We start from the raw sequence: 26,860 nt of genomic DNA, 5'->3' as shown, positions 1-26,860 counted from the left end.
TTAGCTGCAGGTAAAATTTATTAAGGCAATGCTGAAGCCCCCCGCGCCTACCGCCAGTCAGGCCGACCTCAGTCCCCATCTCCTCTAGGACGGGCCACAGCGGCTCTGCCTCCATCCCATCCCCCACTTCAGAGGCCAGAAGTCCCAAGCCTGTTAGTTAAAGGCCGCTATCCAGGGGTGTGATTTAGAAAAGGAGGCTGGGATAGAAGAAATCTGTCCCTGTTTTTTTTTGTTGTTGTTTTTGATTTGTCCCCGGTTTTTTAAGAAAAAAGAAACCAGGGAGACGGAGGACCTCCTAAAAAGCATTTTTTTTTCTGGAAACTTCCCCGATGACCGAGGAGGTGAGGCTCAGGCCGCGCTGCCTCTGAGCGCAGGGAGGGGTAAGGACGGGTCAGTTTCCAGCTTCCCAGGTGGCAGCAGAGATGGGCTGGGGCGGGGGGTGCAGGGCTCAGGCGCAGGGCTCGGGCCCGCCCCTCCGGGGGAGACTAAGTCCCTCCTTCCCGTCCTACTTCTTCTCTTCCGGGGCTTTCTCAACGATACCCGGGGCGAAGGGTCCCACCAGCCACGTGATGGGCGTGTTCTGGGCCACGTACTCAACCATGTGGTCAAGCGCTTCTCGGGCCTTGGCCACCTGCTCCCGGCTCTGTGTCAGGATCGCACTGGAAAGGTCCTGGAAGGAATGGATGCCCGCGAAGGTGGCCTGGAGGTCCTCCACGTGGCGGTGGGCCTGCTGCACCTGGTCCTTCACGTGGCTGGGCAGCCCCTGGATGCTGGAGCCCAGCGAGGCGCAGGTGCTCTGCAGCTGCTGTGTGATGTCGCGGAACATGGTGAGCGTCCGGGTCTCCACCTGCTGAGAAGGGGCGGCTGATCAGGACCAAGCGCGCTGGGGGCAGCTGGAGCCCAAGCCGGCGCCGGGAGAGGCTTCTCCCGCCGACCTCCCAGGAGCCCTTCCCTGCGGTGGTCCGGGATACCAGCTCTTCTGAGTCTGGAACCACGAGACCGAGGTACCAAAGTGGGAAAGAGGCGGAGGCATCTTTCCACATGCAGTCAGCAGCGGCCAACGAGCACAGCCAGGTTCAACTCCACCAGCCGTCGGGGAAACGGGGGCAGGCCTGCCAGGAGGCGTCACCTCGCGCCCACGAGGATGAGTGGGATCAAGAAGTGACAGGTGTTGGCGGCGACGGGGAGGACCCGGGGGCCCCAGACGTGGCTGGTGGTGCGGTCACTTTGGAAGACAGCCTGGTGGTCCTTGCAACTGTCCAACCTCCCGAGTTGCCAAGAGTCCAGCAACTCCCCTCCTAGGAATCCCCCCACCCAAGAAAATCAGAAACACACGTCCGTACAAGACTGGTTCATAAGGCATTGTCCACAGGAGGCCAAGTGGAGACCACCCATACGTCCATCATCTGGCAAACAGGTAAAAACACATGACCCACCCACGCACTGGCGCGTCCCACAGCTGCGGGCACAAGCGAGGCGCCCACATATGCGGCCCTGGGAACGGACCCTGAGCCCACGACGCGCAGGGAGGGACCCAGGCACAGACACAGAAGGAGTGAGTCCACTGGTGTGACAAGCCCAGAGCAGGCTCCTCCACGGACAGGAAGGGGGCTCCTGGGGCCAGGGGCCGGGAGGGGCAAGTGACTACTGATGGGGACAAGATCTCCTTTCGGGTCGGCGGGAATGTGCCAAACGGGTCACAGGGACGGTCTCACAACCCTGCAAATACACTGAAAACTACTGAATTGTACAGATGGGGGACTTTCGAGTCCGTGAATTTTAACTCAGTAAAACTTTTTTTCTTAAGTACAAGACACTGCACTTTTTATCTCCACTTTTAAAGTTTTTTGTTGTTGTTGTTTTTAAAAAAGAGGTCTGGGAGAACCTTCTAGGCAGAAGTCGTACGTGGTGCGAAGGGCCGCAGTGTCCATGTGCAAATCGGGACCTTAACCTCCCTCCCCCATGCAGGGAAGAGGGCAGGCTGGGCGGCAGGACTTTGCCCGCACCTGTCACAGCGTGCTCTGGACTTGAACATGGCAGGGAGGAGCCGACCAGAGTCAACATCCACAGCTCCTGGGGCCGCCCACAGCCGTGGGGGAAAGGGAGACGGTTTTGGGTGGTTTGGGTCTGAAGGCTAACCGTGTGCACCGGTATCGGTGCTACCTGTTTGAACATCGATGTGTAATGCTGTGTGTACGTGACAGAGGAACTCAACTTTTTTACACAGGAGTGTTAACACAGATCAGAGAATCCGCCCTTTTAAGTGTGCAATGCCATAATTTCTCGTATATTCGCAAGGTTGTGCAAACCACCACCTCCACCTCCAGAACATTCCATCACTCCCCCCAAAGAAACCTCAACCCCACGGAGCAGGTGGCTCCTCCCCCCTCCCCCCACCCCCACGAACCCAGAGACCGAGGGACGTTCATAATGGGGGCGCAAGAGTCACGTAAGGTGTTGACTCAAGGGAAGCGTCCATGGGGGACGGCAGAGGCGGTGAAAGGGCGCGGCAGGAGAGGCCAACACCTGGGACGGATGGGACGGACCAGAGGACGTTAGTGGGAAGTCGTCACAAGGAGCCAGGCAGGGGAATAGGGAGGGCTCAGTGACACCGGGATAAAGGAGAAGGTGAAAGAGATGTGGCTTAGAATTTTGGCAGGTTGAGAGACATCACTGTCAAGCATATCACAGTTCAAAAGCAACACCCACACCCAAGAGAGGAAATCTAGGTGGGCTTCCTGGAGGAGGTGCTGGTGTGTCCTGAAGGCAGCGAATGGGAGGAGAGGATACGGAAAGCATTCCACGCAGGTAAGTCCATCCAGCAGGGGCATGGAGAGGGAAGTTAGTGCCCTAAGCATTCCATGTGTCCCCCAGGCTGGTACCTCTAGTTTGGCTGGGTTCGCCTCTGTGCCCTGGAGCTCCTTCTGGTTCCAGTTGAGCCACATCTGGTGTAGTTTCTCCTGGCCCTCCACCAGCTTCTGATCGACTCCTTGCTTGACATTTTCCATCTGGGACAGGAGAACAAGGAGAGAGAGAGTGAGAGCCGGACACAGGAGAGCGACTGCCTCCAGCGCCTGACCAGGGCCGGCAGAGCCCCGTGCACGTCCCAGGAGCAGCCACAGCACCCTCCTCCTATCCAAGATGAGCTGATCCGCGAAGGCGAGGAAGGCGGGAGGGATGCTATTCTCACAGAGGCTTTGGACGGCTACGGTTTCATCACCATCGTGCGTGCAAGTGGCCAAAATTCTCTGCAGCTCCTACCAGTCTGTCTGGCACAAGGAGAACCTGACAGATTCCTTATGCCTGGGCCAGGGCCTCAGGTCTGACTCTGGCCAACAGAATGTCAGCAGGAAGAACACAGGCAGGACCTTAAAGTGCTCCAGTGCAATGTTCTTCAGCCCTAAAAAAGAAGGGACCCTCACCCCTGCCACCACGACGTGGAGGGACCCCGAGGACACAGGGCTCAGTGAGAACAGCCAGACCCAGAAGGACCCGTCCCGCAGGACCCCACTCCCAGGAGGTCCCCAGAGGAGTCCCCTCCGCACAGACAGAGAGGAAAGGGTGGGAGCCGGGGCTGGGTCAAAGGGTGGGGAGTCCGTGCTTCATGGGGACAGAGTCTCCGTGTGGGGAGATGGAATGTTCTGGAAACGGAGGGTGAGGATTGTTGCATGAGTGTGAGTGTGCTTCATGTGCCACCGAGCTGTGCACTGGAAGTGCTTCTGATGACACCTTTAACGCTGTGTGTGGTTTACCCCAATCAGAAACTGACAGAGGGGCGAGCGCTGAGCGGAGGCGGCTAAGGGAAGAGGCAGGCGGCAGGAACCCAGCTCTTTCCAGAAGGGACAGAGCTCTGGGCGGGGGCAGGATGTGACAGCGGAGAGGACCTTCCCAGGCGAAGGCATCCATTCCACATCTGGACTGCGGTGCTGGTTACGTGTCTTTCTACTTGTAAAACTCCCCAAACCCTACGCTTAAAAACGGGCAATTTGGGGGCTTTAAACGGAACCAAAACGCATCTCACGCTCAGGGGTTCACGCTCTTGCCGCCCGCTGGTCCCTTGGACCACAGCTGGGAGGGTCTCCGCCGGCCAGTCCCGCGGTCGTGGGCTGAACTGCATCCCCCCAATTCCTATGCTGGAGCCCTGACACACACACACACACACACACCCCACAGCCCACACCCCCACCTCCCACCCGAGCTGGCGGACAGCCTCTCTCGCCCCCCCAAGCGGTCCAGGTGTGAGGTCCCGCCCAGGCGGAGACGCACAGGGGTGGGGGAAGGGGTGGGGGTCTCACCAGGCTGAGCGCCTGCGCCAGCTGCACCAGCGCCTCCTGCGCACGCTGGCGCGTGAGCTGCAGTTTGCCCAGCGAGTGCGCGTAGGCCCGCTGGCGCAGCCGCTCCGACAGGGAGCCCAGGCGCACGAAGTAGCTCTGCTCCTGCCGCTGCTGCTGCACCGACGCGATGTCGAAGCCCTCCAGGGACGTGGCGAGGCGGGCTGCGGGGAGGAAGCACGAGATGCCGCGTCAAGGCCGGGAGGCGGTGGCGGCAGCCCGCGCAGCTCTGGCTCGCGGTCGGGGCGCCGAGGCGGGGTGCACACGTGGGTTCGTGGCCCGCGCAGGCTTGCCCACACGCTGCTGAGGGTTCTCTGTCCCAGGGCTGCCTCTCGCAAGCTGGGAAGCCTTGCACCGGAGTCCCCGGCCTTGGTTTTCCCCATCTGCGAAATGGGTATGCTGGGAACCGACGTGGCTAGGATTAAGCGTGTGAGTCTGCAAACCAAGGCCCTCGGGCACATCCGCTCAGCCTCCGGTTTTGCACCACGCTGGGGCACAGCTCTGCAGATCAGTTATATACATCTACACCCACTTTCAAACTACAGTGGTGGAGTTAGCGGCCTCTTGGCCTGTGGACACTGAAATACTATCTGCTCCTTTGCAGAAAAAAGCTGGCCAGTCCTGTATTAGCATCCCGCATCTATTACATGGCCGACCTTTCACAAGGTTCTAGGTGCTTCCCCCACTGTTCTCTTTAAACCTCAACAGCTCCGTAAGGGAGGCACCGTTACCCCGTTTTTACAGACGAGGAAACAGGGACTTGCAGGGGAAGTGACTTCCCGAGGTCCCGCAGCCAGGCAGTGGCAAGTCAGGATTTGAAGCCAGGCCTGACACCAGGTTCTTAACCCTAATACTTACTGGGGGCAGGTCTGAGCCACATGAGAACTGTCTTAAAAGCAGGGAAAGGAAGGAATATCTAGTCCAGAGAGAGCCTGTGTCATTGCAACAGGGCAGGATGGAAACTGCCCGTCCTGATTTTATCCTAGTGGGTCTGCTCCTTTTCAACTTTAACAGAGTAGGTACAAGCCTGAGTTCTGTAAATAACCTGATAAGGATTTGACTCCAAACCTCCTGACTAACGCCCTAGAGCAGGGGTCTGCAGACTGCAGCCCCCAGGCCGAATGTCACCTGTCTCTATAAATAAAGTTTTATTGGCACACAATCACACCCATTCATTTACCTCTCTTCTGTGCTACTGTGTAAACAGCAGACTTAACTAGTTGCAACAGAGACTAACTGTCCCCAAAAGCCAAAAATGTTTACCATCTGGTTAAGAAAACACCTGCCACTCCCTGCTTTACACCAAAGTGATTTTGCCAATAAGCCTCAGTTCCCCCTTCCTTACGACCACCAGAGTCAGAGCTGTCTGAATTGTGACATCTGGACCTCATACTGAAAAAAGGAACCCAAATGAACATTAGGTGTTTTTGTGACCAATTTATAGCAGATGGTATGGCGTCCTGTTTTCTTTAAGTGCTAAAGTTTCCTTTCTAAAAGAATCGGAAAATGCTGATTTTAAAAAGTATCAAATACATACTAAGGAACATGGGGCCAGGGCACCACAGATGTGCCCCCAGCCAGGCAGGAAGAGCCTGGCTCTTCTGGGAAGTGAGCTCTCCACGTAGCCACCTAGCTAGTTCTAGCTAGTTCTAGCTCTGCATCTCTTTTGGCCAGCCACTGTTCCAGAAACAAAAGATGGGAAAAAACAAGGAACAAAATCCCACAGGCAGTCACTGACCTGTTGTTTAATCAAGGTAAGCCTTCAATCCAGGGATTTCAGTTGTTTCTATGAACATTACAAATTCCAGAAGAACATACTTCCAGAACATAACCCAGGGGTCGCTGAACTTTTTCTGTATGCAGCCAGTCTGTGTTTTGGTCTTTGCAGGGAGTTATACCGCACCTCAATGCAAAAACACTCACAGACCACATGCATGTAAATGCGTGTGGCCGTGTGCCAATAAAACTTTATTTACAAATGCAAGTGGTAGGCCAGATGCAGCATGGAGGTAGTCTGACCAGTCAGTCGGCTGGGGAAGAGGATGCCATGGAAGAATCATTTCACGGTGACATTTAAAAAGAATGAAGCTCATACGTTCCCCCAACTAAACACCCCTCACCCCCCAAAACCATAAGCACCCCTACGTACAATGGTTTCACCCTCACCCCGCGGAAACAAGGAACCAATACAGAAGCAAGGCTGGTCAGAGGATCTGTTCTCTGCAGTGGCCCCCCAGCCTGGCTCAGGATCTTCCTCCAAGCAGACCCTGCCTTCTCCCCCTGCCTTCAGGGGCAGAGACCCACAGCTGGTTCTGCCTGGCTTCAGCACCGACCATGGGCCAGCAGCGCCCTTCCTTTGAGAGGCCTGGGGTTGGGTTCTGGACCCTCAAAGGACAAGTGACATGCCATGCTCAAGCCACACGTCTCAGGGCTTTAGATTCCCAGCCCGCCTGAGACATCAAGTTTCTCCGGAGAGCAAAGGACCACCCCGTTTCCTGGAAGATTCCCAGGGAGAATCATGGACACTCAGAGCCAACTCGACGGGGGTCTCTGAGCAGCCAAAAGTAGCGGGACAAGAGAAAGGTCAATAAAGTGTGTAGGATTGGAATATGTCCCGTGAATCTTCACATCCACACCCATAACATAAACACCCACTAATGACAGTGGGCGAGGATGGCAAACCAGCCCGTGATGCCAAAATAAATAGATGGGGAGGGGCGCCTGGGGGCTCGGTCCTTAAGTGCCTGCCTTTGGCTCAGATCATGATCCCGGGGTCCTGGGATCCAGCCCCACATCAGAATCCCAGCTGGGCGGGGAACCTCCTTCTCCCTCTCCCCCTGCTTGTGTTCCCTCTCTCGCTCTCTATCAAATAAATAAATAAAGTCTTTAAATAAATAAATAACAAAATAAAGGGGGGAAGCCAGCCACCTGCCCTGCTTTTCCTCCACAACCTGCACCTGGGCTCATCCAAGCCGCCCCAGACAACTCCCTCCAAGACAATTTTCTAGCTACCGGAGAAAGAAGGGGCACTTAGAGGAGCGACATCTTGGGATCCCAATCCCAGTCCAACGAGGAAGTCGAGACCGAGGCGGAGGTGCTCACCCACCACGGAACCACACGATTCCCCCTGTGCGAAGTTCCAGGGGAAGCAGGGCATTTCACCCGGGAGGGGTTGCAGGGCGGTGTCTGGAGACGCCTGTCCTGGTCGCCCTGGGGGGGTGCTTCGGGCATCGAGGGGGTGGGGCCAGGGACGCTGCTCCACCCCCGCCCAGCACCCAGGACACCCCCACAAAGAATGACCCAGCTCCGAATGCCCACGGTGCTGCCCTCAGGAATCCCCACAATCTGATCTGTCCTGCAGCTCCTTCCAATTGTTCCAAATGTCTGGCTCCTTATCCAAACCAACCAACTCTGGCCAAAGCTGGATGGAGCGTGGCGTCTAGTTCGGAGGCAGCCCCGCGGGCCCTCACAGCTGTGGGCACCAGAGTCTGCACCGCGGCATGGCCAAAGTCCCAAGAGCCACGGGTACGAGAGCCAATGGTGGGCCACACAGGACACTGCTTTGTCTCAACAGTTTCATCCCCGGTTTGTCTATCTCCTCCTGCCTCCACCTGGACCAGTCCCCACCACACCGGCAGGCGCCCAGCGCTGGTCCCAGTCCTGCCCTCAAACCCCAGCCGGCCCTCCTCTCAGTGGCCACCAGAGGGCACCCATGCGCACACAAGTCAGGTCCCGGGGCCTCTGCCCACAGCCCTCCAGGACTCCCACCTCCCTTGGGGTAAAACCAAGTCCTCCCCTGGATTCCCTAGGCCGTGCACAACCTGCCCTGTCCCCCTTCCCAACTCCCACTGCCCACTCTGCCTTGCTATTCCTCTAACCCACCAAGCAGGTCCTGCCCCCGGACCTTGGTATTGCCCCTTCTCTCCACCCTGACATCCATGGAGCTACCTAGCTCGTTCGCTTGCTGCATTCGTGGTCGTGTTACCTCCTCAGAAACATCTACCCAATCCTCTCCCCTCGAAATCTCTCCTTTAACCTGCTTTCCTTGTATTTTATACTGTGAGTTCCCCGAGGGCAGAATTCGGTCCACTGTGGTGTCCCCAGGACTTGGCCACACAGCCGATATTCAAGGAACATCCGAATGGACAAATGCATGCCTGGGGCAGGGGTGGAGGGGGAGTGACAGAGAAGAGTCTGAATGCCTGCTGAGTGCCAGGCCCCATTCTAGACGTGGCACACAGCAGCGACCAAGACAATGTGCAGCTGCTTTGTGGGGCTGATAACGAGTGCCGGAGAGAAACAACAGAGCCCAGCCAGGAGGGGACGGGGGCAGGCCTCAAGACACAGTCTGGACAAGGGAAGGGGCGATCTGAGCTTCACTGGGGAGGTGGCATCTGAGCAGAGCTGGAGGTGGAAGGGTGTCTAGGGGAAGAATGCTCCCAGTAGAGGGGAAGAGCTGATGCAAAGGCCCTGGGGTGGGAGCATGTCAAGGTCAGCAATGAGTCAGTGTGGCTGGAGCAGAATGAAGGAGGGGAGGTAGATAAGTGCATGGGGGGGGGTTCATGGGGAGGACTTGGGTTTCTACCCAACAGAAGGTGGGAGACCCCAAGGGCTGTGGGCAGGAGGACAGAACCAGGCTCTGGTGCTCACAGGGGCCCTCTAGTGGTTGCTTCAAAGAGAAGAGACATTGGGGGCCAGGGAGGAGGCCACTGCACTCACTGGTCAGGGGGGCACTGACAAGGGGCTACAGCAAATCTGAGGGAAAGGTGGCAGGGTTGAGATGGCATGGAGGGACAGACCCCAGTTGGGTGGGTGGGGGGAGGTCTGGCAGGGTGGGGGCGTCTGGACACGAGGGCCGCACTCACCCAGCTCAGCATCCGTCATGGGCAGGTGGTTGTCCACCCACTCCTCCGACTTGCCCAGCACCGTGTCCACCCCGCTCAGCACCATCTGGCCCACACGGGAGCCCATGACTGACTGGACGCCGCTGGTCACTGCGGATTTGGTCGCATCCACACCAGTCTGCACGGCACCCCGGGTCATGTCAACCGCCCCCGTCACTCGCGTAGCCACTGTGTCCTTGGCGCTGGACACGGCTTCTCGGGCCCCCGACACCTTGGACGAGACGAGCTCCTTGGTGTCAGCCAAAACCTACAACAGAGGCAGCGTCAGCATCTCTGTCCTCTCTGAGGACCCCCACCCCTGCACCCCAGCCTCCAAGGACCCCAAAAGGAGGAGTTCCAGTTCCTGGGTGACTCCCAAGGGTCAACATGCGACCCAGCAGTGAAGACGTTGAGCTCTGGAGCCTGGGGTGAATCCTGGTTTGCTAGGTCCTGGCTGTGGGGCCTCAGGGAACTCACTCCACCTCTCTGTGCTTCCATTTCTTTACCCACAGCATTACAGGGGACTGTGCATTGGACCCTGACCCCCAGGACCACAGAATGTGATAATCTGGAGAGAAGGTCTTCAAAGAGAAACCAGGACACAGAGGGGAGATCAGGCGAGGCCAGAGTCTGGGAGTGAAGCAGGGGCCTCCAGAGGAAGCAGCTACCCTTCTTGGACTTCTGGCCTCCGGGATGGGGGGACAGGAAGTTCCTGGGTCAGTGGCTCAGCAAACGGGCACAATGGGTTAGACCAGTGCTTGGCTTAACGGCTCCATCCATGGGGCAGAAGAGACTAAGACAGCCCCGGAAGTGACCGCCCCGTCCCGCGCTAAGAACCATAATCCTGGTGGGAGGGACCATCTGTGGGCCAACTCCCTTAGGGCAGTGGCTCTCATCTAGGGTGATTCTGTCCCCAGGGGATGCTGGGCAGTGTCTGGGGACATGTCTGGTTGTCACACGGGGGTGAAGGGGTGGGTGGGGAGCTCCTGCCATAAAGGGGACAGGGCAGGGATGCTGCTCTGCACCCCAGAGAACAGTCAGCGGTGCCCCCGAGGGGAGACCAGGACAGAGGCGCCCCGAGCAAAAGCAAAGCGACACAGAGGATGCATGCAGGTGTCTAAAATTTGGCTCCATGAACTCCCAGAACACAGTAACCACCTTCAACTCCGCACGGCAAATGGGGCTCTGTGCCCCAAAAGGTCACCACGCTTGTGGATTTATTCCTGAAGCTTGTGTTAAAACGGTAAAAACCAACACTCCGTAGGAGACGGGCGCTGCTCTGAGCCTTCAGAGGATGGACCCGCTTCTGCCCTATAAAGCCCTAAGAGGAAGGCGCGTACCCATTCCTCAGACAAGAAACTGAGGCTGGGGGGCTAAGCAGCTGTCTCGGCAAGGGGTGTCCGGGCCCAAAGGCAGAACCTGGATGTTAACCTGGTACTGTGACTCCACCGCCTCTGACCTGGGTTAGCAGCAGCGTAGTCACGGGGTTGGTAACTTTCTCCGGAGATGGGCAGGCTGGCCACCTCCGTGACAACGACTAACTCTGCCCCTGGTGGAGTAAAAGCTGCCCCGGGCGTCGAAACGCGTGGGCGTGTCCACGTGTGACGGAAACTGTATTTAGCACCGCAGGTGCAGGGCCCGACCTGCCGCCCGAGAACGGCCCTGGGATCGCGGGAGAGGCTGCCGCACACAGTGGCTGTTCGCGGACCCGCACGGGAGGCTCCAGTCTAAGCCTCTGAGCAGACCGCCGGGCGGACAGCTCTCCGCAAAGCCCAAAGCCACACCACCACCCCCATTCCCACCCTTCTCGGGGGGCAGCTGGCGCCCCCCGGAACACCTAGACCTCCCGTGTCCACGGGAATTCGTTTCCTCCGGGTGGGAAAAGGTAGCCACTGGGGCTGTCCCCCAGCTGACCACAGCACGCGTCTGGCAGAACTGGGGAGCACTGCCTCCTCCTGGGGCGACCCTGGGGCGGAGGTGACATCATAGGAGTCCAGAGGCGCCTCTGAGCCGGGAGCAGCTCTGCTGGACGACCTTGGAGGGCTTCACCCCAGCTCATCCCTTCTATAAACGGCAGGAATGCTGGCCTCGTGGGGCGGCAACCGGACAGAGAAATTCTCGCAAGCGCCCGGCCCCAAGGAGCTGGCTCTACAGGGAAGCTTCTCCAGCCTTCTGTGAACTGGGCAGTTTCCACCTTCCAAGCCCACCCAGCCTCCTCATGGCCTTTGCTGGGGAGACCCCGGTCCCCGCTACACCAAGTCCTGCGTGAGCAGGTGGGGTCCGCCTCTGGGGGACGTGGTGTAGGGCAGTCTCCGGCCGAGCAGGGGAGCCCGCTATCCGGGGGGGGGGGCCTGGGGGCAGAGCCCGGAGAACCAGGACAGCCGTACCACTGAATTCTGGTGGGAGACAACCGGACACGAAGAGCGTAGCCGTGTGTCCCATGAGGCGAACATGGAGATTAAGCATCTACTGTGCCCCACGCTAGACGGTGGGCCCCAGACAGAGCCACCAAGCAGCCTGGCCCTCCCCAACTCGGGAGGACAAACACGCAGTTAAAAAGCCCTTGGGATGGCAGGGAGCCCTACAAGCCCATACCACTGGGACGCCCCTGTTCAGCCCGCCTCTCAGCGCGACTCACAAGCCCCACAGGGTGGAAGCAATCCGCTGACAGATGCGAGAAGAACAAGGTCCATCCACACTCCGGAATATTGTTCAGCCTCAGAAAGGAAGGGACCCTGCCACCTGCCACCACGTGGAGGGGCCCTAAGGACACGGGGCTCAGCAAGAAGAGCCAGACCCAGAAGGACCCGTCCCGCAGGACCCCACTCCCAGGAGTTCCCCAGAGGAGTCCCGTCCGCACAGACAGTGAGGAGAGGGTGGGAGCCGGGGCTGGGGCTGAGGGTGGGGAGTCCGTGCTTCATGGGGACAGAGTCTCCGTGTGGGGAGATGGAAAGTTCTGGAGACGGAGGTTGGGGGTGGCTGCAGGACGGTGTGAGCGGGCTTCATGCCACAGAGCTGTGCAATTAGAGACGATTCAAGACAATTTTTCTGTTCTAAGAGGATTCATGTAACTGGTGCACAAATGTCCAGCGATATTCAAACAGCCCCGAAGTAGGGACAACCTAAATGCCCATCAGCAGATGAACAGATACACACAACATGTCCCCCACGCACGGGACTGTCACTCGGCTGCGGACAGGCACTCCCCCTGGAGACGGACCCCGAGCCCACAATGCTCAGGGAGGGGTGTGAGTCCACGCGTGTGACGCGCCCAGAACAGGCCCCTCCATGGACGGGAAGGAGATGGTGGTTGCCAGGAGCATTTGGCAGGAAGAAGATTAACAGCTAAGGGATATGGGGTTTCTTTTGGGGTGACGAATGTTCTAAAACGGGTGGTGATGGTTACACAACATGAATATACTAGAACCACTGAGTTGTAGACTTTCAATGAGCTCATTGTGTGGTATGTGACTCACGGCTCAGGGAAGCTGTCCATGGCATGCTACGGAGGTGCTGGCCACGGGCCACGGGCCGCTATTTAAAATTGCCAACTGAGTTCCTCAGTGACACCAGCCACACTCCGAGTGCTCCGTAGCCACATATGCCTGGCGGTTTCCATACTGGATGGTGCGGAGAAAGAACATGGACATCGGAGACAGTTCTCAACAGAGCTGAGCTAGAAGGACCTTCTTTAAGAGGGAAGGGAAGCCCGCTGAAGAGGTAGGATTTGAACAGAGACCTGAAAGTCTGGCTCGTGAAGGAGGAAGTGCACATCCAAAGGGCCTGGGGTAGGACTGGGGCAGAAGCATTTACTGTATTTGCTTCCCCAGGCCTCCCCTGAATCGAAGTTCCACAAGGCAGGCACTCTGTTTCTAGATGTGTGCCCTGTCCACCCGGGTACGGATGTTCCTGAACAGAGTGCAGAGGCTGGTGGGGTTGGAAGCGGGACAGACACACGGGGGTTTTGAAGAGATCTGGCTGGGGTTTCGATCACTCCTCTAGCGGGGTGTAGATTCTCCAGATTCAAGGTGGGGGTGGGGACAGACCGAAGAAGGGTCAGGGAGGAGCGGTCACATGTATCTAATCTATGAGACGAGGAGTCAGGACCACAGATCCCAGAGCCCAGGAGGCCCCCCACCCCCGCGGAGCCTCCGTCCCCCACCGGCTCCTGGTGGCGGAGCTCAGTTACCTTCTCCGTGTGCTGCTGCAGGATGGGCAGGTTCTCCTCTAGCTTGTCCAGACCCCTGTGGGCGTATTCACTGGCCGAGGCGACTACACGGGACAGGACAGGAATCGGCAGTCACTGCGTGTGCACCCGTCGGGGCCCGGAAGGCCGGAGGGTGCTGCTTTCGGGGAACAGGGCCAGGGGTGGGGCAGACCCCCCCCACCCCACTCCGAACAGCCAAGGAGGTGGGTCCCAGGCTCCCCGGGGCGTCACTCACTCTGTGGCTCCAGCCTGGAGAGGATGGGCTGGGCCCCGCTGACGGCCGCCGCGGTGAGGGTCTTCACGCCCCTCTCGGCCGCGTCGCACACAGTCTTGACGTGGGGGTGGCTCTCCTTGGTGGAGGTGTAGGCGGCGGACACGATGTTGCAGGTGGAGCTGATGAGGGGCATGGTGGTCACGCGGTCCACCACGCTGGGCTGTGGGGACAAGCGGCTCAGCGGGCCGGGCCTGGGGCTCCGGGCGGGGTGGGGGTGGGGCGCCCCTGTGGATTTCAGTCCCGGCCAGGCCACGCCTCAGCTCAGGCTTGCCCTGCATCCCGGTGGTTGCACAAGCCACTGCTTCGAGGTTGCCCCATGGGCGCTTCCTCTACCCTAGCCTTGCCTCTCCTCTGTCTGAACGCGTACTTGACCCCCATTGCGTGCTGCGCGGAGCCAAGAGCCAGGTCTACCCCCGGCGTCCGCAAGCTACAGCCCAGGGGGCCCACACCTGATCTTCTTATCCTTGTCCGGTTTTTCCTAACAGCTGAATCGAGTTCACAGATCATTACTGCCACCATTTGATAACGCACGATTCCAAGGTTTTTAGTATTTTCATTAGGTTGTACAACGGCTGTGGCTAACTCTAGAACTTGGCCATCACTCCAAGAAAATGGTCACTCCTGGTTCTCCCCTCCCCCAGCCCCCTTCCTGTCCGAGGAGGAGCCTGTTCTGGGCGTGTCACACACATGGACTCACACCCCGTGTGGCCTTCTGTGTCTGGTTCCCCCCGAACGTCGTGGGCTCGGGGGCCATCAGTGTTTAAGTTTGTTAACTGTGGTAAAATACGTATAAAACTTCCCATCTTAACCATTTCCAGTGCAGAGCTCAGCGGCGTGAAAACACTCACGCTGTCCTGCAGCCACCCCCACTCTGTCTCCAGAACTTTCCATCTCCCCAAACTGAGACTCTGTCCCCATGAAGCACGGACTCTCCAACCCCTGCACCAGCCTTGGCTCCCACTATCTCCTGCCTGTGTGGACGGGACTCCTCTGGGGACCTCCTGGGAGTGGGGTCCTGCAGGATGTGTCCTTCTGGGTCTGGCTGCTCTCCCTGAGCTCGGTGTCCCCGGGGTCCCTCCACATCGTGGAAGAGGTCAGTGCTTTATTCCTTTATGGGGCTAATATTCCATTGCTGGCTGGTTCTACAAATAAAGCTTTAATACCACACGGCCACTCCTGTTCATTGATACTATAAGAGCGGAACAGAGTCAACACAGCCCTTCTGAGGCTCCGTTTCCCCACCCATCACATGGGGAATCATGCCTGTCCAGTAGGAATCGCAGAGATCACTCGTGGGAAGGTGCTGGCAGAAGCCTGAACTCACAGGGGATGTGTGGACAGCTTGTGTGTGACCTCACTCAATCGGCAGCCCCTGGAGATAGGGAGTGTTCACCCATTTTATGGAAGGGTTAACTGAGGCATGGAAAGAGGAAGTCACCTACAGTCAGTCACAAACTTTAGATGGACTCCGGCCAGCTGCCTGGCCTGTACCCCTGAGGCCTCACAGGAGTTAGTCCGAAGTCCCCCCTCCAATCCAGCAAGCCCACTTTCAGGCATCTAACCTGGGACAGGAAACACATGTCCACACAAAAGGTGCACATGAATGTTCCTGCAGCCTCGTTCTGAGTGGCCAGAAGTGGAGACAGCCCAGATGTCCATCGCTGGGTGAGGGGATCAGAGAACAGGTGGTTCTAAGTAGGTTTTTAAAAATCTATAGCCTCGGGCACCTGGGTGGCTCAGTGGGTTAAGCCGCTGCCTTCGGCTCGGGTCATGATCTCAGGGGCCTGGGATCGAGCCCCGCATCAGGCTCTCTGCTCAGCGGTAAGCCTGCTTCCTCCTCTCTCTCTGCCTGCCTCTCTGTCTACTTGTGATCTCTGTCAAATAAATAAATAAAATCTTAAAAAAAAAAATCCATAGCCTTGGGGCACCTGCATGGCTCAGTCATTAAGTGTCTGCCTTCGGCTCAGGTCATGATCTCAGGGTCCTGGAATTGAGCCTTGTGTGGGGCTCTCTGCTCAGCAGGGAGCCTGCTTCCCCCCTCTCTCTGCCTGCCTCTCTGCCTTACTTGTGATCTCTGTCAAATAAATAAATAAAATCTTTAAAAAAAAGAAAGAAAGGAAAACATCACAGCCTCCAAGTGGTCAACAGGTGCGTGAAAGTGATCAGTAGGGAGAGGCCAAAACCACAAGGAGACAGGACCATCTGCTCAGCAGGGAACCTGCTTCTCCCTCTCTCTCTCTGCCTGCCTCTCTGCCTACTCGTGATCTCTGTCAAATAAATATATAAAATTTAAATAATAAAAATTAAAATTAAAAAAATAAAAATTTTTTAAAAAATTTAAGTTTCTGCTTACGTGAATCGTCCAAAAGAGAGAAATTCATACAGAAAGCAGATGAGTGGTGTGAGGGGCTGGAGGCAGGAGGAACAGGACTTACTGGTAATGGGGACCGGGTTCCCATCTGGAATTTGATGGTGGTGGTTGTACATCACAAGTGCATTTAATCCCACTCAACTAGACACTTCAAAATAGTTTGGGGGGGGGGCGCCTGGGTGGCTCAGGGGTTAAGCCTCTGCCTTCAGGTCATGATCTCAGCATCGTCCTGCAGGGAGCCTGTTTCCTCCTCTCTCTGCCTCCCTCTCTGCCTACTTGTGATCTGTCAAATAAGTAAATCTTCTAAAAAAAAGTAAGGTTTTTTTTTGTTGTGTGTTATTTTACCACAATTTTAAGAAAGGAATGAAGCGCTGACACCCGCTACAAGGCAGATAAACCCCCAAAACACGCTCAGTGAGAGAAGCCAGGCACAAAGGGGTCTCAGCTGGCCGGATTCCATTCGAAATGTCCAGAACAGGCAACCCCACGGAGCCGACAGCCCATGAGCTGTTGCTGGGGAGGAGGGCCGAGGAGGGAGCGCTGACGGGGCAGGGTCTCTTTGGGGGAGGAATGTCCCAACAGCGTTTGGTGCTGATGGCTGCGGAAGGGAACTTGGTAGTTGACGAAAAACCACGGGGCAGCACTCTTCCCAAGGTCATGTCATTTATCATATGCAAATGACATGTTCGTAGGGTTATTACATAGTTGTTCGGAAGCTGTGAAGGGGGGAGGAAATGCGGGCTGATTTCCTAGGATGACCCTCCAAGCACCTGCAGACGGGACAGCAGTGGGGGTGGGAGGCCGGTGGCGGTTTCCCAGCGGGCACCAGATCTCCCCCAGAGCCTTCGGGATTCCCCGTTCTGCCCCTGCCCCCACCTGTCCGGGGTCTGTGTGATGGCTCACCCTCAGCCGCAGAAAGAGATCTGTTGCCCACCCACCCCCATGCTGCCAGCAGCTCCCTGCCACCCTGGTGTGGGGAGCCTCACCCCACGGGTCCCTGCCCTCCGTCACCTGCTGGACCGGTTCTTCTCCTGTCGCCTGGGTGTTGGCGGTGGCTTCTGTGCCGTTGGTAGACATGGTTCTGTGAAGCAGGCCCTGGGGCGGACAGGTGGGCTGTGAGGGTCCTCCCTCCAGGAGGAAGTACAAGTTCACATCTGCCCTCTGACCCCTCCCCTATTTCACAGAGCTCGCCCCGCCCCGCAAACATTCTTGATCACCTGTGAGCCCCCATGTGGGGCCAGGTGGGGCAGGGAGTCTGGGGCCCTAACCAGCACTCAGGTGCTGCTGATGAAGCGGATTTCGGAGCCACGCCTCCAGGGTCAACTCCAAGGGCTTCACAGGGTCAGTACTTCGGGGAGACACCTGTGGCCCAACACCTCCGCGGACAGCCATTTGCCAGTGGCTACCTGCTCTCAAGAGCCATCGTCCCTGTGACCTGGAAACCTTGAGGGGATGATCCCACACCTGTACTGTCATGTGGGCAGAGGCGTGGGCCCGTGTCGGCCACAACCAGAGCATGGAAAACAACCTGGTTCCCCCGAAGGAGGGCCTAGAGAAAACAAGGATCCATCCCAGTGCAGTGGCCACGGCGTAGAGACCTACACATCACTGGCTGGACCAGGATACTCTGAGACGAATACCACACACAGGGCGAAAACGTGTGCTTTGTTTGCCCAGGATCTTTAGACATAGGAAACTGTTAACAGACAGTGGCCACCTTTCAGGGCAGATCAGGTGGACAGGACAAAGCCTCTGACTTTTGAGCCAGGCAGATAATATTACCAGTTCAAAAAAAAAAAAAAAAAAAAAAAGATTAAGCATTAAAAACAAAACACCCCACAAACTGCTTAAGAAAACCCTATGGCAGACCTATCAGGTGAGACTCAGGAGAGACGGCAGGATAAGGGAGGCTCCCAGGAGAGGCTCATGCTCTCCTTTGCAAGGTACTAAAGGAAACACCGCAGGTGTGTCCCATTTTCCTGGACAGGTGGGAGGACACGGGTCAACCCTCACCGGACTACAGACCGCAGGAGTCCAAGCTCCGCCCGTGGTGGACCCTGCTGAGCAAGGACCTCCCCTTCCCTGGCCTCAGTCCTCTCACCTGCACAAAAGAGCTAAAGGTAGAACCTGCCTTCAGGGCTGGTTCCTCTGGTAATTCTGGGATGAGCCTGTTGTGAACCCCTGACCTTGAGTCTGAACATTTCCTTCTAGAGGAAGGGGGCCCATCCTCCTGGCTGCCATGTTGCCCTGTCTCCCAAAGCCCAGCAAACTGAGGTTTTGAGAGCACCAGTGCTGGAGTCCAAACCGGTTCTAACCCCAGCTTCGCAACTCAGTACCCAGCGGGAGCTCGGGAAAGCAGCACCCACTCTCAGAGCCTTGCTTGCCCCATCTGTAAAAATGGGGATATGTATTTCTAGCTCAGAGTCCCTACAGACTGGCAGAGCAACACGTTGTCCTTAGCTCAGTACCTGGCACATAGTAGGTGTTCAATAAACAGAACCATTTCACACACAGGTGAAGCGACCCAGGAATGAGCTTCTGCTTGGTACTGAGTTCCCCAAGCTGGGAAGGGGAGCAAGTCGGCACACTGGCCCCTGGTTATCTTCAGGAGTCCGGTTATTCCCCTCACCCCTCCCTGGGCATCTTGGAGGCCCATTCTCCCATCCCCTTGGCCCATCAATTCCTCCTAGAGCGGGTTTAGCCAAGGGCCGCCACCACAGATGTCAGCATCCCATTAAAGTCCTTGGGGTCTGCGAGCTGCCTGAACTTGGCTCCAGCGGCCACAGCGAGAGCTAGCTGGAACCGGCTGCGGTCACGCAGGCGCCCAGTGGCAGCCGGAATCCAACTTCCAAAGTTCCCAGAGACCGAGGTCCCAGGCCGGGCAGTTCCAGCAATCCTGACAAAGGTCCCAAGGTCTCAGATAAGGGGCAGCAGGCCTTCCCAGCCACCCTGAGCAATCCTCTGGCCACACCCACCTAAAGGAAGAGGGCGGGGTCTGCCCGCGACCTCCCCAGAGTCAGCTGAGCCCACCAGAAACTCGGGCGGGGGGAGGAGCGAAGTCCCGCGGGCGGCAAACCCATTTGCCGAGGAGGGGTCCTTGCGAGGCAGAGAGCCCCCTGATTGGGGGGCAGGGGCGCCGGAGGACCCAGGAGGGCCGATTTCCAAACTGCGTTAGCAAAGCAAGCCGACTTTTCAGGGAGGCTGTGTTGTAGGAGGGGGTTTACCCCCCTCTTCATACTGCCACTTTTGGGGGGCTCTTTCACGCGCCCCCGCCCCGCCTCCAACGAATGTCTCAGAAACTGAAAAGAGAAAGTTTGGAAGTCTGACTCTGCTCCAGAAATAGGTCTTTTTTCTTTTGTTTTGTTTTGGGTTTGAGGGGGCGTTAGGGGAAGAGACAGGAAAGCTCAACCCAGGCTGGAAACCCCTCCCCAGACCGCAGAGCCCCAAGGAAGGGTCTCCCCTCCGTCTTCCTCCTCTGGGACGCCCCGGGGCCCGGCGGACCTCGCCCCCCACCGCAATCAGGGCCCCTCCTCTTACCGCGGTCAGCGGCACGAACGCACTTCGACCGGCAGCTCTGAAACCGTCTGGGACAGGCCCGGGGGAGGCTTTTATACTCGGGGGGGCGGGCGCTCGGGAAGGACGGGCCGGAGGACCAATCGTATCGGGAGGCTGCCCGCCGCCGCGCCACGCCCCCGCTCGGTCTGGGACGTTGGAGGCCCAAGTGAAGAAGTCCGGGAAGGGCCAGGCTTTTGCGGGTGGCGTTTGCGGGCCGCGCGGTACTCCGCGCCAGGGGACCCTTATAAGACGCCTGATCCAGCCAAGGGCGCCCCCTCCCGACCTAGGGGTCCTATGAACTCGGCCCAGGGAGGTGCTATCCTAGTTCTAGGGTCCCCCAGTCCGCCTTTTCTCCAGAGGCGGTGAGAGATCGTTGCCCCGCTGCGCGTGAGGAGCCACGCCCCAACCCTGGGCGGAAAGATGATGGAGCAGAGCTCGACCCAGCAGTATGAGCAGCCTTCGCCGCAGCAGTTAACAGATATGGAGTGCCTTCCTCCCACCCTGACCTGCGTGGCACCGTTTAATCCTACCAAAACTGTTCCTTTGTCATCCCCATTTTACAGATGGGGAAACTGAGGCCCAGAGCCGGTCAGCCTAGGGCAGTGCTGGGGTCAACTCCTGGATCTCTGACTCCTGGATCAACCCCTTCCTGAAGCAGCAACCGCTTGGATTCCACCCCTCCCCCCATCCTTTATCCTCTGAGTCTATAAAATGAAGTCTCAAACTCAGACGCCCTGGGGGCGCCAAAAGGAAGTAAATGCCTCCTCCAAAGTGTTGGCAGCATGGCAGAGTGTTGCCCTGTGGAAGACCCACCCAGAGATTACCATATCCACTGGGATTCTAGACTAAAGAAAGTGCCCTGCTTTTTAGAAAACCACTGGACCAAATAAAACCCAACCGGGGCCATATTCAGTTCAGGACCCACCAGTGTGCCACTTCTGCTAAATTAGGTGGGGCGGGGTGGGACAGGGCCTCTGAAACTTCCAGAAAGAACATGGAAGAAAAGCTGGTGTCTGTCTGTGACTGAGCGCATTTTTTGGACAGTGGTTACAGTCGCACCATACAGTCGAGCTTTCTGCCATGGTGGGGAGGCTCCAGAACACCCCCCCACACACACACCGCTCAGTATGGTGCCCACGGGCCTTTTGCTCATCAAGAAACTGAATATTCACATCCTGAATATTCATATCCAAGCAGCCACATGCAGCCACTCAGATTCTCAGGTGAGTCTGAGGCACCAAAAGGATTAAAGCAATCAGCTACAACAGTTCAAAATTTCCTATTTGCTGCTGGCCTTTTTTCCTACTCATGCATTCATTTTCCTCCTCATTCATTCAGCAATTTTTATTGCTGTGCTAGGTGCTGGGAACACAGCAGCGGGTCAAAGAGATCCCAGCCTTGTGGCGCTCACTGCCATTGGCAGAGTCAGACCATAAGGAGAGAAATGAGTGAAACGCATCATGGGTCAGCTCACTGAGAAAAGTAAAACACTGGCATGGAGAATGTGGGGTGTGATTTGGGGGGGGTGTAACTTTTAATGGGGCGGTCAAGGGAGGCTTCCCAGACTGGCATCTGAATGCAAAAGTGAGGGAGGCGGGGAGGGAGTCACTTAGAGATCTGGGGAAACAGCACGTTCAAAGGCCCAGAGGCAGGCTATATTTGGGAAGTTGGAGATGCAGCCGGGAAGTTGATGTGGCTGGAGTGGAGTGAGTTCTTGGATGTATAGAGCTCAGAGATGTTAAGTGAGTTGTCCAAGATCACACAGCTCCAAAGTCACTGAGAGAGAACTGTCTGGTAGTCTTGAGCTTCTGAATGGCCTTCAGTGCTGCAACGTGGCGGAAATATTCCTGGTTAAGGAGATGTAATGCAATTCTGATCAGTAAAATAAAGTCCTGGTGATTTTGCCCAACATCTTTTCAACAAAAGGAGAACAGCCATGCTCACCATCTTTCCTAATGTGGCACTCAACCCCCACCTCCAGTTCCCTGTAAGTGCAATCAAGGACATTTGCCACTGCGCATGTGCACGTGGTGGGGGAAGGGAAGGAAAGGGCACCGCCCCACGGGACCTTAGCACTTCCTTTTCCGCAGCACTGCCACCTCCTCCTGGAAATCTTCCAACTTACCTCCTCAGTCTCCCCCAAGGATAACTCTTCCAGACTAAACAGAGGTTCCCATTTCAATTTGAATTTCGGGTCAATAAGGAATACATTTGGTGGGTATAAGTATATCCCATGAGATATCTGGGATATACTTACGTTCAAAATTATTCCTTGTTGACTTGAAATGCAAATTGAGCTGGGGATCCTTTTTATTTTTGTTTTTGCTAACTGTGACAACTCTACCTTCAAACTCCAGTCCCTTTTTCTGCCTTTGCTGTGTCCCCTGGAAAACTATCACCTCCCAGCCTTGTTGGGCTCCTTAAGGCCAACACCTGTCCATGATTCCCAGCGTGGGAGGTAAGAAACATATCGTTTTCTGATTTATTTCATTACATTATTCAGAGACCTCATTTTTATTTTCCCCATTTTTTGGATGAGGACGCTGAGGTTTACCGATGTGATTCACTTTCCCCAGGTAACACAGCCAGAAAGGGACCGCCTGAGTTTGTTGGAGATCTCAGTGTACCCTCCAACTCCTCACCCTGCCTCTCCTCCCTCTCTCCTCCTTCCCCTCCATCCCTCCTGCTTCCCACCTCCCCTTTCTCTTCCTCCTCCTCCATTCCACACTTTCCAGTGGAAGGGCTCTGAAAACTCTCCTGTTCTTTCCCATTGAACCTAAGGGAAGGAGAGGCAGACCAGCATTATGCCACAAGGTGGCGCTGCTGGTCCCAGATTGGTCTCCTGACCCAGGTGTCCACCCTCCCACCCCCAATCTACCCTCTGACCCTGCCCTCCTTGCAACCATCCATCCATTTATCAAGTATCTCCTAATATTGTGAGCCAGGCCAGGCGTGGCTGTGAGGACCCAACTGGATATGCAGTCATTCATCCAACAATTATTAAGTGCCTGCTGTCTACCAGGTCCATGCTGGGCAGCCCTGAGAATTCAACCCCCACTTCCACCTTCAAGGCTCTCATAATCCAATGGGGAGACATGTATGGGACCAGCAGGACTGTGTTAAAACTTTTATAGCCCTGGGGTGCCTGGGTGGCTCAGTCAGTTAAGCTGTTGCCTTCAGCTTGGGTCATGAACCTGGAGTCCTGGGCTGGAGACTCACTTGGGGCTCCCTGCTCAGTGGGGAGTCTGCTTCTCTCTTTTCCTCCGCCATTCCCCCTCCCCTGACTTGCGTTCTCTCACTCACCTGCTCTCTCTAAAATAAATCAGTAAAATCTTAAAAAAAGAAAAAAATTCACCGCCCTAAAGCCCTTTTGCCATTGTGGGTCCCTCCCCCCATGAAAAAATTCTGCGAATGATCTTTTATGACTGCAGTGGTATTCTAGTCCTTATTTTCTTCTGATTTTAAGCTAAATTAAAAACAAACCCCTTCCATGGGCCCTTAAAAGTGTCATGGGCCCCGGGTCTCCTGTGTCTGATGAATGAGTTGGCTCTGGAGGTCAAGTGCATGAAACAGAGGGGATCAGGACTGTGATGGGGGCTGCAGGTGCACAGGGGGCCCAGAGGAGAAGTGGGCCCGGGTTGTGGGTGGTGTTGGGAAGCTTCTAGGAGGAAGTAATGTCTGTGCTGAGCGTCAGGCCGGTGAAGGTACTGGGGAGGTATTCTGGGGCAGGGGGAACAGAGAGTGCACGTGCACAGCAAGGCTGGGGCGTAGAATGTGGCAAGAGGGGGGTGTCAGGGGAGAGACAAGATAGGACAGTTTGGCAAGGGTCAGGCTGACAGGAGCCCTGAAGACATTAGGAAGCCACAGGAGGTTCTGAAGCAGGGTTAGCAAGGGCAGGTTGGAGCACTGGAAAGATGTTTTGGGCAGCCCTATGGATAAAGGAAATCAGGAAGAAGAAAATGAGCCCACCTGCCTCAGGTAGGTCTTAAAGAAAAGGTGGAAGTCATAGAAAGATGGAAGAAGAGGGGGGAAATGGGGGAACATTCCAGGCACCATGATGAATCATTCATTCAGGAAGTATTTATTAAATACCTCTGGTGTGGTCCACTGAATACAGCAGTGAAACAGAGAAAAAGGCTCTCTGGAGGAGATGTGCTCCAAGCAACAGGATAGCCTGTGCAAAGGCCCCGGGGCAGCACTGTGACTGATGTCTTGGAAGAACAGCAAAGGCCCTAGTGGCCAGAGCAGAGTGATCCAGGGGGAGACAGGAAGGAGACAAGGCAGGTGGGCTAGGGGAGGACTTGGGCTTGTACCCCAAGGGAGGTGGGTGGCCCAAGAGCTGTGGAGGGGGGCACCTGACTCAGGTAGGGCAACGGTCTATATACCAAGGAAGCTTTTGGGGAGCCATGGCTCCTTCTGGGAGAGGGGGCTGGGAACCGGGAGTAGGGGTTGCTGGGAGCCCCTTGGGGAAGGGGCTTCGAATGTCAGGCAGAGGCTTTGGGCCTTTATTGTGGGAGCAGTGAGGAGCAAGTATTGGATTCCAAGCAGGGAGGCCCTGTTTAGGTCTCTGGGGAAGGGGGGTGGAGACTTCAGAGAAAGGCAAGGGTGAGGGCAGGGCAGGCAGGAGCTGATGGCCCATGACCAGGCCTGCAGGAGTGTGTGTGTGTGTCGGGGGGCGGTGGATAGGAGAGACCACAGCAGGGAGTGGACAGGCCACTCGTCAGAAGGTGAAGCTGACTTGGGCCTCTGGTGAGGGACCCAGGAAGGGGAAGGACACCTGGGCCATCCCCCGGCTAGGACCAGTAGAGGACACAAGTGCAGGAGGACATCAGTGGGCTTAATTTTTCCTCTCTGAGAGCCCACGGCCTGGGGTTGCAAATTTACCAAATAAAAATATAGGATATCCAGTTCAGTGTGAATTCCGGATACGTAATGAATAGTTTTTAGCGTAAGTATCTCCCTTACAATAGTTGGGACATACTTATGCTAAGAAATATTTATTTACTTGTCTGTTTACCTGAGGCACTTCTAGCCAGTGGCTGGACAATCTGACCAACGGTGGTCGGATGGCCAAAAGGCAAGGTTTTGTCTCCTTCGGCCAGCTCACGCGGCGGGAAACTGGGGTTCTTTTAACATGCAGGCCCTGGCCTGTCCCCGCCCTCCCTCCCCGCCCTCGTGGCGCCAGCTGCCCGCTGTCCCCTGCACGGGAGGTATGGGCTTGGGGGAGGGGAGCTGCTCTGAGACCCACTGTCTGTCCCTGGGCCAGCCCCTCCCAGGCCAGGCAGGTCCCACCGGGCACCCCTCGCCCCAGAACGTCCGGCAGCCGGGAGGGCTTCGCGCGCCCTCGGTCGCCCCCATCCCCCCCAGCTCCGGTGGCCCGTCCATTTCCGAGCCAGACATCTGAGGCCCTTTCTGTGAAGTCGTGCGGGCAGAGCAGGCTGACTTCCTCGTTAGAATGTACCGGAAGGACAGAGGCCTGGGGGTTGTTGACCGGGAACTAGATCCCTCAGCGCGACAGCCGCTCCCTGACCGCTCCCACACTGAGTGGCCTTGTCCGGGGCGGCCGGGCCCAGCAGCTTGGGGAATGGCCCTCCAAGCGCCAGCTGCCAGGATGTGCCAGTCACGTTGGCGGGGAAAGAACACGCTGTTCTTGGCTCTCCTGGCTGCCCCTTTGTTCCCAGGCAGAGGTGGGGGGCTGTTGCCCTGGCAACCAGCCCCTTCCCCCTCAAACAATCCCTTGAGGTGAGGATTGAAGGCACCCTGGGTCGGGGGTCTGGCCCTGGAGGGTGTCCCCTGTCCCCCAGGGGGGCAAAGGAGCGCCCTCCCCCCAGCTGCCCTGGCTGCTCAGAGCTCAAGTGTCCTGGCCCCTGGGGGGGAGCAGGTCACCCCCTCGGGATTGGAATGCCGGAGGTGGCAACAGCAGGGGGGAGGACATTCCCAGCGGGGGCGGGTGCCCTGGTGGCAGATGCTGGGCCCCGCCTGTCCTATGTCCCCTGAGCTGGAGGCTGCAGCTGGTGCGGTGGCTTTGATTCCTGGAGGGGAGGTGTTATTTTGGGGGGGTGGGAGGACGTAGGAACGTGAGCAGTGCCCCGCCCCCCCAGGGCAGGAAGTGGGGTGGTCCCAGCTGTGTTCTCCCGTTGGCCCACCTGTCCCAGTGGGCACCACAGGCCACCGCACAGGAAGTGTTCCCAACGCCCGTCCTGTGTGGCCTCCTGAATCTGGGGCCCAGAGGGGAGGCACCCCACCCGGCTGGTGGGGAGGGTAGAGGCCCGCTATGGTGAGACAGAATCTTCCAGAAGCCCTCAGCTGTAGCAACAGCAGTGCCGTGGAGTAAAGCGCTTACTTTGGGTGATACATTTATAGACACAGGCTGTGTAATCCAGCATCTTGGGGAAGGAGGGACTAATGAAGAATTTTAGGGATTACTAAGGCTCAGAGACACAAGTGACTTGCCCAAGGTCACACAGCATAGAAATAACAGAGCTGGGAATCTCATTAGCAGTTACCGTCAGCTACCCAAACTCAACATAGACCTCAGCCCTCTGGTGTGGACAGGGGCTGGCACGGAGCGGGCTGGACCGGGGATGCTGCCCAGCCCCCGATGCCCACAGTGCCCCGGACACCCCCACAGAGAGTGACCCAGCCCTGTGTGTAGAGTTGTGCCAAGGTGAATAATAGTAATTAACATTTCATAACAATACCAGCTATTATCATTAATCACATTATTTTAGGTAGAATAATTATTCAGCAATTTTACAGACGAGATTTCAGACCCCCGGCCCTTCTCGGGTACCTGAATCTTGGCTGATTCCATAACACTCTGTAAGCTTTGCAGGAAGGGGACCCGGAGCAGAGAGGGGACATACTCAGGACTCAAACCCACAAACCCAAGGACAGGCTCAGGCCACCCTGGGTCCCCATCTCAGCTTGGGCACATGCTGGGGGCTCAGGCCAGCCATTCACGTGCCTCAGCTCTGCGTCTCCAGAGATGGGTCCCTCCACCCTTAGCTGAAGCAGTAAAAATAATTCTCTGGGGTCCTCAGAGAGACACTACTAAAGGTGGTTAGGGGATCCCATCCTGGCAAGCCTGGGCACCCCCTGTGCTTCTGTGTGACATCTAGTGGGTAAAAGCAGGAGATGCTGTTCAACGTCCTCCCTCGCGCAGGATTGTCCCCCATAAACGGAATTATGTGACCCCAAATGTCAAGCCTCTGTTGCCTCATCTGTGAAACGGGGCAT

At 56.8% G+C, this 26,860-nt stretch overlaps 1 protein-coding gene across 3 annotated transcripts; it reads right to left on the bottom strand.

The window, feature by feature from the left end:
- PLIN3 (perilipin 3) lies at positions 1–19,635 on the bottom strand. 3 transcript variants are annotated; one of them, XM_044254489.1, is made up of 8 exons: positions 19,604–19,635; positions 17,078–17,161; positions 13,657–13,855; positions 13,404–13,486; positions 9,197–9,482; positions 4,296–4,495; positions 2,883–3,008; positions 1–850 (listed from the first exon to the last, which is right to left on the bottom strand). In XM_044254489.1, exons 2-8 carry the CDS (start codon positions 17,141–17,143, stop codon positions 506–508), a joined length of 1,305 nt encoding a protein of 434 aa, XP_044110424.1. In that variant the 5' UTR covers positions 17,144–17,161; positions 19,604–19,635; the 3' UTR covers positions 1–505. The 3 variants fall into 3 exon arrangements, with proteins under 3 accessions (XP_044110424.1, XP_044110426.1, XP_044110425.1); XM_044254491.1 differs by having other exon boundaries at positions 1–847; XM_044254490.1 differs by having other exon boundaries at positions 17,078–17,194; positions 19,604–19,634.
- Between the last annotated feature and the right edge of the window lie 7,225 nt (positions 19,636–26,860).

Source organism: Neovison vison, chromosome 6, assembly GCF_020171115.1.
Source record: "Neovison vison isolate M4711 chromosome 6, ASM_NN_V1, whole genome shotgun sequence".
NCBI classification, from domain to species: Eukaryota; Metazoa; Chordata; class Mammalia; order Carnivora; family Mustelidae; genus Neogale; species Neogale vison.
The sequence above is the reverse complement of the archived record's forward strand: the minus strand, read 5'-3'. Positions and strand labels throughout refer to the sequence as shown.